Genomic DNA, 13,214 nt, shown 5'->3' with positions numbered 1-13,214 from the left:
CGACGACAGTAGACGGATTCCTTTCTTTAGTGAATTAAATATTCAGCAGTATCAACACTCTTGACTACATTATTTCCTTATTTATTTCCTGTTCTTCTTGTTATGTGGATTTTATTTGCTTACTCCGATTTGACGTGTTCAACTCTCTAGACAAGACAACGAAGAGCTCCAACAAACCATACTCTCATTAACGTCATTGTGGCCTTAGCCATACAGTCGTCTATTTCTCTAGACAGTGATGCAACGAACAAACATAACTAACATAACAAACATAACAAACATAATCAACACACAAAATATGAAGATTTATGTTTCTATTTGACAGACGTTTACAGTTGAAAGGGATGGAAAGTCCAAATCTGTGTTGCGTCGGTAGTGCAGTTTTTAAGCATTGGACCTTTCGTGCCAACATCCAGACACAGATTGGATTTGATGTGCAATAATCTCTGGTCCTTTGAAATGCATGGAAAAAAAGAGTAATATTTTACAATTAATTTGTTTCAACATAAAGACCTTGACATTTAATGGCATTACAACAGTGTTTCTAAAACATTTATTAATGGCTCCCCTAGATAATAATAATAATAATTTTATTTATAAAGTGCTGTTAACAAACAAAATGTAGGCTCAAGGCGCTGTAATAACATTACAAACAAAAACACGAGAGCTAAAATAACAAACTAATCTAAACAGGTTTTAAACAGGTAGGTCTTAATGTTCTTCTTAAAAGTGGTGTAGCATGGTGTCTGTCTGAGATCAATGGGGAGTGAGTTTCATACTTTTGGTCCGTGCACTGAAAAAGTCCGCAGACCGTAGCTTTTGAGGGAGAAACATGGCACCGCTAAAAGCGTTGAGTCCATTAAGCGCAGGGCTCTCTGGGGGACACATGGAGTAATCAGTTCGCTAAGGTATAAGGGCATCTCATTGTTTTATATACACTGATGACAAAGTGTGGCGACCTTGTAATCGATAACAAGAGATTACGTGCCCCGAACCAAGCTTTTACCTGTAGTCTGAGCTTTAGAAAGTCATTCACCTCGCGTCAATATTCACTAATTTCTCCTAGTAAGAAAAGCGCAGGTCAAATCAAACTAGAATACCAATGAATATAACATTAAAATTGTGATGCAGTTGAGCAGAAGCGATTGTAATGGCCTTGTGCTCAGCAAGACGTCTTGTAGCGGGCCAGATTTATTTTGATTGTGCTTTTGTTTTGCTTTTTTTTTTTTCACTAAAAAAAAGTGAAATATCTAAAAGGTAAAGATGAAACGAAGCCATTTAATAATTTTATATTTTAAATATTACTAGATTATTACTCTAATATGGATATAGTCTTACAGCCTTGATGCAAATAAAACAGAATTGTTGTCCTTGATAAAAAAAAACAGCTTCGCGCCTTGCATTTCTATCACTTCACACACACCGCAACCCACAGTTTGAGAAACACTGTAATACAAAACTATTCTACTAACACTACCTTTTATAAAAAAAAAATGTTATTACACATATTAGAAAAAGTTATTTAAAAAAACATTAAAATAAATTTGTTGAATTATATTTTAAATGAAATGTCAAAATTTGAGTAATAAAATTGAACCAAATTTAGTTTGAGATACATTCCACTCCGGTGACCCAACAAAATAGCGCGGACAAAAAAATAGCACAATAAAATAGCGTAGTCGACAAAATAGCGCCGACAAAATAGCGCGAAAGTAAAGCCATACAAAATACACAGTCGCAACCCAACTTTAGTGGTCCCACCTTCATAAGTAACTTACTACATATAGTTAATAATAGGTACTAAAAGATAAGATAAGATAATTTTATTGGTCCAAACTAATGGAAATTCAGTTTAACTACAATGAAAGGAATGACGAAAATACTTCGAGGGAATAAGTTTCAATAAATGTAAAAGTTGAAATCTTATATCATAAACATTTTTAGCAGATTTTCTGATTTTATAAGTTCCTTTAACAAGACGAACAAAAGACGATGACTGGTTAGATTGAATTAAACAGCAGGGTGTATTACTTGGCTAGATTAAAAAAAAGTTTATATTGACTTAAGGAAATGGAGAAGCTCAATAATAAAATACGAAGCTTATCAAAAATGTTTATCTGTAATTACAATCCCGGCGAATGGCGGCGAATATAAAGAACAATCCCGAAAGGTATTTAGCAAACTCTAATTAACTGTACTTATTCTAGTTAGGCGAAAATGGTGTCCCTTTCATCCATACCATCAACAGTTCAAAGAACAGGAAATTAAAGTTGTTGTAACAGATATAGGTAGCATTGAAAACTTCACACCGGATGTTACAACATAGTTTTGGTTCATAGCATTCTACTCTTCTGTCTTCGCAATTATTGCAATGTCTGCTTTTAAAAATTTTTTTTACCCCCTGAAAACAGGTTGTATTTGAGGGCCCATATAAATCGGTAAAATAGCGGGTATTTAAACAGACTCGCTGAAGGAATCCAGGCAACATTTATTAGCCTGCTGTTGTAAAAGTTACTTTCAAACTTTTAATTCTTTCATTTCAACTTTAAAGCCTCGTTTTCATTTTCATTCAAAGTTGAATGCTGGGAGATAAACTAGGAGCTCATTTTCTTTTAGTCACCTTTGTATAATCCCATTTGTCACGTGTTCCTATGATGCAGTCTTCCAGTTTAATATCCGGGTTTTCGGACGGATCGTGGCAGACGACACATTGAAGCGATGTTTGCAGAAGATTATCATTGGTTAGAGAGAAGCCCTGGAAATGGAGAAGAAACCAAAAGATACATTTAGCAATAAGTCAACTTATGGGAAAAAAAAATTCTATTAGATCCTGGCTTTAGGATCTATCAAATTTCTAGCAGAAAATAAAGTCGGTTTCAATGTAGGTGTAAACAAAATCTAGATTACGACAAAAATAGTTTTTTTTAAACGCTTTATTTTAATGACGCTTACCTCCAAAGGTTTGTTCTTTAAAAATTCGTCAAAAGATCTACTTTAAGTAATGCATTCTTTATAATGCAGTTAATATTATTAGTAGAGAACATTTGATACTCTCTTCGAGGCATTCTCAAAATGGCTACCATGACCATATATTATATGGGGTTCATTTATTTAAAAAAAAGGTTGTTGAAAAACTCTAAAAATATCGTGAATTAATTTGCTACAGTAAGGAAAAGCTGTTTATTTATTATTATTTATTTTGCTCATGAGAGTTTTGACAAATAAATGAGTCAACAAAGTAAAAGATTTCATGTACGATGTCCTCCACCATGCATTTATACGCGAATTTCTTTTTGTCTTTCGAGACTATCCAACAATTATTCATACGCACAAAATACAAATGATTGTTTATCTCTTACTACTAGAAATTAAGTCTAACCCCTAACCAATGTAGTTCTAATCCTAACCAATGTAGTTCTAATCCAAACCAATGTAGTTCTAATCCTAACCAATGTAGTTCTAATCCTAACCAATGTAGTTCTAATCCTAGTTCTAATCCTAACCAATGTAGTTCTAATCCTAACCAATGTAGTTCTAATCCTAACCAATGTAGTTCTAATCCTAACCAATGTAATACTAACCCTAACCAATGTAGTTCCAACCCTAACCAATGTAGTTCTAACCCTAACCAATGTAGTTCTAATCCTAACCAATGTAGTTCTAACACTAACCAATGTAGTTCTGACCCTAACCAATGTAGTTCTAACCGAAACTAAATAGTTTGTACCATACCCTACAAAAGCAGGCCTACCTGTTTATCTATGGTACGATCACAGGGAGTAAAGTGAAGGTCAGCTTCGTACTGAAACAGGTGACCGTCGTTGTCTAGGCACTTGTTATGAATCTTGTTTCTAACCTGGCACAGACGTGTACAACTTTACAATTAGCAGCTGAAACGCACATCTCTCTTTTCTGATCCTGTACTATTAATGTACATGATATCAACAGCGTTGATTATTTTAAAAAAATGTTGTAATTAACAACTATTTAGTCACAGTGTGCATTTGAAGAGGGTCAAGTAAGATGGCCTTAGAAATTATGGAGTCATTAGCTGTACGTGAACGGAGCAGCATGTTCAACATTTTTTTTTGCCAAAAGCTTCTATGCAATATTGTGAATGGGGTTGCTCAGAATTTTGTTTTTTGAGTCACGTGGTGGTGTTTAATTTCTGTCTATAGCAGGGATTTGATAAACGTGTTAGGTCAATATTTAGAGATTTTTATCAATTCATTTGCGGTAACCAATAATTTATTAACTGCAGGAACATCAAGTAAACTTTTTATAGCTTAAACCTTAGATGAAGCATAAACGTAGAATTGATAATAGTTTTTATTAGAACTTTTATTGAGATCTAGGCCTAAATTTAAAGTAGGACTATGTAGATAAGTGCATTAGAATAACCAACTCCAGAAAAAAATAATCCACATCCCTGCCTAAAAAGTAATAGACTGTATGTCCGACCGACTTAAACAGCCTGGTCAGATAGACGTACACATGTAGGCCTAGTGTTCTGTAGTGTGTAGTCGATGATCACAAGACAAACAGCGTTTTTTCCTTGCGCGTAATGCAATAGTGCTTGTTGTATGTTGAGTGGTCAGACAAGAAAATAACACATTGGTCTAGTTAGTCAAGAATGTACGTAGATCTACCTTTACAGTAAAATAGTTACACTGGTCTAATGTTTCTAAAAACTCAAGAAATTTCGTTTTTATTTCTTTGATTAGGATCTAGAAATATAGGCCTATCTCTTTTATGAGATTTTGCACTTTCCGGTACTGTAAAATTTTCCGTAACATAAGTCTTTAATAAGTCAATATAATTTTTTTAAAAGTTCTCTTCTCTTCTAAAGGTTTTAATTCAAGACAAAAATACAAACACACATATTTATTTAGACATCTTTTTTTTTTCGAATTTTATAATGCGTTTGTAAAGAAACATCTTCCTTAACTGACTTTTTTTTGGAGAAAAATTTCTACAATGTTAGATGCTTAGCTAGGTCTAGATTCTAGGTAAAGCACCCCCCCCCCCTTTCCAAAAAAAAAAGTTATGAAACGTTGTTAAAGTTTAATTAATTTTACTTAGTTTAGTTCCACTATCTTTTGAAATAGATGATAAACTGTTAGCTTAACTACTTTATTTTAGTTGAAACTTAGTTTTAGTTTTTTAAATGAATTGAGTTCCCATCACTACATTCGTATTATGTTTGATAATGACATTCTCTACTCTTTGAATGGGATTTTCAAGAGCTCTTTTTTCTTGATTTTTATAATTATACAAAGTTTATATTTTTTTTACTGGCTTCGGTCTTTCGATACCCTGGCCTTTATATCGAGAATTTTTTTATTTGAATAAAACACTACAAAGAGGTGACGTGCTACTGCGAGGTAGTGTACTGTACGTGTATGCATTTACAATTTGTCATACGTTCATCGAATTGGTAGAGCTACAAAAGGTTATCAAAGTGATTCATCAAACTCTGAAATTAAAACTTACATAGACATTATAGGCCATATCATTGAAGAATTTAGCACAGAGTGAGAGCCATTGTATGAATTGATATTATGCCGTTATTCAATGGTAGTGTGTAATAGAATCTAATCTCTTAGTTCACTAAACCGGTGAGATTATCTCCCATTGCAATCTTATCACGAATGAAACATGGAGATGTTGGTATTTCTCTACTGTTGCATCAATCAATCATGAATGAAACATGGAGATGTTGGTATTTCTCTACTGTTGCATCAATCAATCATGAATGAAACATGGATATGTTGGTATTTCTCTACTGTTGCATCAATCAATCATGAATGAAACATGGAGATGTTGGTATTTCTCTACTGTTGCACCAATCAATCATGAATGAAACATGGAGATGTTGGTATTTCTCTACTGTTGCATCAATCAATCATGAATGAAACATGGAGATGTTGGTATTTCTCTACTGTTGCACCAATCAATCATGAATGAAACATGGAGGTGTTGGTATTTCTCTACTGTTACATCAATCAATCATGAATGAAACATAGAGATGTTGGTATTTCTCTACTGTTGCATCAATCAATCATGAATGAAACATGGAGATGTTGGTATTTCTCTACTGTTGCATCAATCAATCATGAATGAAACATGGAGATGTTGGTATTTCTCTACTGTTGCATCAATCAATCATGAATGAAACATGGAGATATTGGTATTTCTCTGCTGTTGCATCAATCAATCAGGAATGAAACATGGAGATGTTGGTATTTCTCTACTGTTGCATCAATAAATCATGAATGAAACATGGAGATGTTGGTATTTCTCTACTGTTGCATCAATCAATCATGAATGAAACATGGAGATGTTGGTATTTCTCTATTGTTGCATCAATCAATCACGAATGAAACATGGAGATGTTGGTATTTCTCTACTGTTGCATCAATCAATCATGAATGAAAAATGGAGATGTTGGTATTTCTCTACTGTTGCATCAATCAATCACGAATGAAACATGGAGATGTTGGTATTTCTCTACTGTTGTATCAATCAATCATGAATGAAACATGGAGATGTTGGTATTTCTCTACTGTTGCATCAATCAATCATGAATGAAACATGGAGATGTTGGTATTTCTCTACTGTTGCATCAATCAATCACGAATGAAACATGGAGATGTTGGTATTTCTCTACTGTTGCATCAATCAATCACGAATGAAACATGGAGATGTTGGTATTTCTCTACTGTTGCATCAATCAATCATGAATGAAAAATGGAGATGTTGGTATTTCTCTACTGTTGCATCAATCAATCACGAATGAAACATGGAGATGTTGGTATTTCTCTACTGTTGCATCAATCAATCATGAATGAAACATGGAGATGTTGGTATTTCTCTACTGTTGCATCAATCAAGCATGAATGAAACATGGAGATGTTGGTATTTCTCTACTGTTACATCAATCAATCATGAATGAAACATAGAGATGTTGGTATTTCTCTACTGTTGCATCAATCAATCATGAATGAAACATGGAGATGTTGGTATTTCTCTACTGTTGCATCAATCAATCATGAATGAAACATGGAGATGTTGGTATTTCTCTACTGTTGCATCAATCAATCATGAATGAAACATGGAGATATTGGTATTTCTCTACTGTTGCATCAATCAATCAGGAATGAAACATGGAGATGTTGGTATTTCTCTACTGTTGCATCAATAAATCATGAATGAAACATGGAGATGTTGGTATTTCTCTACTGTTGCATCAATCAATCATGAATGAAACATGGAGATGTTGGTATTTCTCTATTGTTGCATCAATCAATCACGAATGAAACATGGAGATGTTGGTATTTCTCTACTGTTGCATCAATCAATCATGAATGAAAAATGGAGATGTTGGTATTTCTCTACTGTTGCATCAATTAATCACGAATGAAACATGGAGATGTTGGTATTTCTCTACTGTTGCATCAATCAATCATGAATGAAACATGGAGATGTTGGTATTTCTCTACTGTTGCATCAATCAATCATGAATGAAACATGGAGATGTTGGTATTTCTCTACTGTTGCATCAATCAATCACGAATGAAACATGGAGATGTTGGTATTTCTCTACTGTTGCATCAATCAATCATGAATGAAAAATGGAGATGTTGGTATTTCTCTACTGTTGCATCAATCAATCATGAATGAAACATGGAGATGTTGGTATTTCTCTACTGTTGCATCAATCAATCACGAATGAAACATGGAGATGTTGGTATTTCTCTACTGTTGCATCAATCAATCATGAATGAAAAATGGAGATGTTGGTATTTCTCTACTGTTGCATCAATCAATCACGAATGAAACATGGAGATGTTGGTATTTCTCTACTGTTGTATCAATCAATCATGAATGAAACATGGAGATGTTGGTATTTCTCTACTGTTGCATCAATCAATCATGAATGAAACATGGAGATGTTGGTATTTCTCTACTGTTGCATCAATCAATCACGAATGAAACACGGATATGTTGGTATTTCTCTACTGTTGCATCAATCAATCACGAATGAAACATGGAGATGTTGGTATTTCTCTACTGTTGCATCAATCAATCATGAATGAAAAATGGAGATGTTGGTATTTCTCTACTGTTGCATCAATCAATCACGAATGAAACATGGAGATGTTGGTATTTCTCTACTGTTGCATCAATCAATCATGAATGAAACATGGGGATGTTGGTATTTCTCTACTGTTGCATCAATCAAGCATGAATGAAACATGGAGATGTTGGTATTTCTCTACTGTTGCACCAATCAATCATGAATGAAACATGGAGATGTTGGTATTTCTCTACTGTTACATCAATCAATCATGAATGAAACATAGAGATGTTGGTATTTCTCTACTGTTGCATCAATCAATCATGAATGAAACATGGAGATGTTGGTATTTCTCTACTGTTGCATCAATCAATCATGAATGAAACATGGAGATGTTGGTATTTCTCTACTGTTGCATCAATCAATCATGAATGAAACATGGAGATATTGGTATTTCTCTACTGTTGCATCAATCAATCAGGAATGAAACATGGAGATGTTGGTATTTCTCTACTGTTGCATCAATAAATCATGAATGAAACATGGAGATGTTGGTATTTCTCTACTGTTGCATCAATCAATCATGAATGAAACATGGAGATGTTGGTATTTCTCTATTGTTGCATCAATCAATCACGAATGAAGCATGGAGATGTTGGTATTTCTCTACTGTTGCATCAATCAATCATGAATGAAAAATGGAGATGTTGGTATTTCTCTACTGTTGCATCAATCAATCACGAATGAAACATGGAGATGTTGGTATTTCTCTACTGTTGCATCAATCAATCATGAATGAAACATGGAGATGTTGGTATTTCTCTACTGTTGCATCAATCAATCATGAATGAAACATGGAGATGTTGGTATTTCTCTACTGTTGCATCAATCAATCACGAATGAAACATGGAGATGTTGGTATTTCTCTACTGTTGCATCAATCAATCACGAATGAAACATGGAGATGTTGGTATTTCTCTACTGTTGCATCAATCAATCATGAATGAAAAATGGAGATGTTGGTATTTCTCTACTGTTGCATCAATCAATCACGAATGAAACATGGAGATGTTGGTATTTCTCTACTGTTGCATCAATCAATCATGAATGAAACATGGAGATGTTGGTATTTCTCTACTGTTGCACCAATCAATCATGAATGAAACATGGAGATGTTGGTATTTCTCTAATTTTGCATCAATCAATCATGAATGAAACATGGATATGTTGGTATTTCTTCACTGTTGCATCAATCAATCATGAATCATCAATCCCATTGGTTGAGAACTTGGGTAGGTTAACCATATTTTTACATTCCCGTCAGGCTGACAAATTCTTCTCCCAGAGTATTACGACATAAAAAAACAGGATGCTCATACTAAGAAATCAATGCACGGGATGTGTTTAAACTGTGAGCTCGCCGTTTAAAAGGTAAACATTTCAGTCTACGGGAACAACACTGTAAACACTTTAGTCTGTATACACTTTAGTCTGTAACAACTACAGTCTCTAAGCACTATATTCTGTAAACACCTAGGTCTGTAAACACTTTAGTCTGTAACAACTACAGTCTCTAAGCACTATATTCTGTAAACACCTAGGTCTGTAAACACTTTATCCTGCAAATGTTTAATTCTGTAAACACTTTATCCTGCAAATGTTTAATTCTGTAAACACTTTATCCTGCAAATGTTTAATTCTGTAAACACTTTAGTCTGTATACACTTTAGTCTGTAAACACTTTAGTCTGTATACACTTTAGTCTGTAAACACTTTAGTCTGTATACACTTTAGTCTGTATACACTTTAGTCTGTATACACTATATTCTGTAAACACTTAGGTCTGTAAACACTTTATCCTGCAAATGTTTAATTCTGTAAACACTTTAGTCTGTATACACTTTAGTCTGTAAACACTTTAGTCTGTATACACTTTAGTCTGTAAACACTTTAGTCTGTATACACTTTAGTCTGTATACACTTTAGTCTGTATACACTATATTCTGTAAACACTTAGGTCTGTAAACACTTTATCCTGCAAATGTTTAATTCTGTAAACACTTTAGTCTGTATACACTTTAGTCTGTAAACACTTTAGTCTGTATACACTTTAGTCTGTATACACTTTAGTCTGTAAACACTTTAGTCTGTATACACTTTAGTCTGTATACACTTTAGTCTGTAAACACTTTAGTCTGTATACACTTTAGTCTGTATACACTTTAGTCTGTAAACACTTTAGTGTGTAAACACTTTAGTCTGTAAACACTTTAGTCTGTATACACTTTAGCCTGTATACACTTTAGTCTGTAAACACTTTAGTCTGTATACACTTTAGTCTGTATACACTTTAGTCTGTAAACACTTTAGTCTGTAAACACTTTAGTCTGTATACACTTTAGTCTGTAAACACTTTAGTCTGTATACACTTTAGTCTGTAAACACTTTAGTCTGTAAACACTTTAGTCTGTAAACACTTTAGTCTGTAAACACTTTAGTCTGTAAACACTTTAGTCTGTAAACACTTTAGTCTGTAAACACTTTAGTCAGTAAACACTTTAGTCTGTAAACACTTTAGGGAATGATGAATGACCTCATAGAGCAAAACATTTGAGTCTACGTGTGACACTTAAAGGTATACAAACCTTCATGGGCGTAGCCAGGGGGGGGTTCTTGGGGTTCAAACCCCCTCCCGAAATGAAATCCCCCCGGGGGGGGGGGGAGTCGGAATTTAGTAACTGATTTTTTGCTTTGATTTTGTTTATTTTAGGTGAGATTTTAATACTAAACCATCACTTGCCCTAGCACAACAAAGGGGTTTTGAGTTTAAAACCCCCTACCAGGGGGGTTCGAGTTTAAAAACCCCTACCAGGGGGGTTCGAGTTTAAAAAACCCCTACCAAGTCGGTTCGAGTTTAAAACGCCTACCAGAGCGGTTCGAGTTTAAAAACCCCTACTAGGGGTTTTGAGTTTTAAACCCCCTACCAGGGGTTTTGAGTTTTAAACCCCCTACCTGGGGTTTTTGCAGTTAATTCCCCCTCTTCTATAAAACAAAACAAAAAAAATGCAAACGAAAATCCCCTAATTCCAAGAGCACAGTTAAGGAAGATTTTGATTTTAAAACCCCGTCTAAAATTTATGATAAACCCCCTCTTTAATATAAAAAAAAAGCTAATTACGCACTCAAAATGTTATGAGCGTAGCTAAATGGGTTTTGACTCAGTTTTGAGTTTAAACCCCACTTCATTGGGGTTTGAAGGTAAAAAATACATCTTTTTAATAATAATAAAAAAGCAAATTATACACTAACAATGTTATGAGTGTAGTCTATGGGGTTTTGAGTTTAAACTCCCTTCCAGTGGAGTTTGAAGCTAAAAAGTACCTCTTCAATATAAATAAAAGAAAATTACTCACTCTAAAATCTATGAGCGTAGTCAAAGGGGTTTTGAGTTTAAACCCCCCGCCATCTTCAGTGTAAGAAAAAAAGCAAATTACGCACTCAAAATGCTATGAGCGTTGCCGAAAGGGGTTTTGAGTTTAAACCCCCATTCAGAGGGGATTGGTGCTAAAAATACATCTTCCATATAAAAAAAAAAAGCAAATTACACACTAAAATTTTTTGAGCGTAGCCAAGCCAATCGGGGGTTTTGAGTTTCTTCTATAGATGGCTTTTTTTTTAAAGTTTAAAACCCCTCCAGATGGTTTTGAGTCTAAGATCCCCCTACAGAGCATTTTGAGGTGGAAAACCCCCAACAGAAGATTTTGACGATCAAACTTCTCTTTTCGATATAAAATCTAAAGCAAACTACAGTCACTTAATTCCAAGAGCGTATTCAAGAGAGGTTACAAATTTTTACCAGTGGCAGGGCTCCATTAATAAACTGCAGTGAATAGTCATCTACCGAAATCGAAAAACACTAAATGTAGCTCAACAAAGATGGCTAAGACAGATTTCAGGAGTTAGTTTTAGAGATTGGATCTAAATCAAGGAAATCCTATGCCGAACTGGGAGTCGACCCCTTAGTAAGATTGTGAGAGAACGACGCATGAGGTTTTCGGGACATGTTCTCCGACAAAATGAATTACGCATAGGAAGAGTTGCAACGATATCCTAGTACAACTTGACGCCACTCATTCATGGAGGTCCTCATGGTAGGTGGGAAGAGGCTTCAGACATTACCAGTGACAGATTTTTATGGAAACTGCTTGACGTCAAATGCTCCGAACGGCGTGGGAGGGTCTAAGTCAGTAAGAATAGCACATTAGGTTTTTGAAATAAAACTTTTTAATAGCATTAAAATGCACTGTAGATACCTCAGAATATGCATTTTATTGGTTTTCAATATCAGAAATAGTGCTTGGCGGTGGGGCTTCGCCCCGCGCTGGGGGAGCTCCTAGCGCTCCCCCAGACCCCTTTGCTAGTAATGTCGGGGAATCTACAATTTTTTCATTAACTCATGGAAGAACCTATTCTAGGGCACAATAAACGTCTTCCGAAAGAATGAAGGGTCAGAATGTAATAAAGATTATGTACACACACACACACACACATAAATACATATATTTTTTTTTCCCGGGGGGGGGGTCGAGGGGGGAGAAAAAAATTCACCCCCCCCCCAAAACCCCCCCCCCCCCATGCAAACCTTCATTATGCAACATTCCAGACCGTGAGCTGCTTAATGGGAACAACACTTTAAACAAGGGGAACAACCGCTTCAGGCTTTGGTCTACATCAAGATTACGATATACAAACTAATCAATCAAAATTCTTAGGGGTAGTACACTTCTATTATATTTGTTTAAAATTCAAGAGATTACTAACCTGACCCCATACTTTAACATTTTCGTCAAAAATGGCAAGCTCTGGCCAAACGTGATCTATATACCATTTGAAATCATGGCATCCCAACCTGGCCTTGAGATCTAGCCGTGCACTGATGTCTCCTACATTTAAATCCTATAGAGAAAACAATTTATATTACATGAGACATTACTCTGCTTAAATTTAATAAACAAATTACAATGAATTGGTTGAATTAAATTTTTTAAATGTGGTAATGTGATTCTAGGGTAATTGTGTTGAGTAGACAGACTTTTGGAAAGAAAAGGATCATCCAATAGAAACGTCCACTCGA

At 34.8% G+C, this 13,214-nt stretch overlaps 1 protein-coding gene across 4 annotated transcripts in view; it reads right to left on the bottom strand.

Moving 5' to 3' along the window:
- Positions 1-297: 297 nt before the first annotated feature.
- Positions 298-13,214, bottom strand: part of LOC106073688 (polypeptide N-acetylgalactosaminyltransferase 1-like) — a 55,616-nt gene continuing 42,699 nt past the window's right edge. For all 4 annotated transcript variants that reach the window (XM_056012359.1, XM_056012364.1, XM_056012369.1 and 1 more), the window contains exons 8-11: positions 12,902-13,036; positions 3,752-3,856; positions 2,621-2,755; positions 298-452 (exon numbers count right to left, since the gene is read on the bottom strand). In XM_056012359.1, the coding sequence (XP_055868334.1) occupies positions 330-452; positions 2,621-2,755; positions 3,752-3,856; positions 12,902-13,036 (498 nt within the window). In that variant the 3' untranslated portion in view covers positions 298-329. The remainder of the gene's footprint in view (positions 453-2,620; positions 2,756-3,751; positions 3,857-12,901; positions 13,037-13,214) is intronic.

This window comes from Biomphalaria glabrata, chromosome 1, assembly GCF_947242115.1.
Source record: "Biomphalaria glabrata chromosome 1, xgBioGlab47.1, whole genome shotgun sequence".
Taxonomy (NCBI): Eukaryota; Metazoa; Mollusca; class Gastropoda; family Planorbidae; genus Biomphalaria; species Biomphalaria glabrata.
Note: the sequence above shows the minus strand (reverse complement) of the source record. Positions and strands in the feature narration are given on the sequence as shown.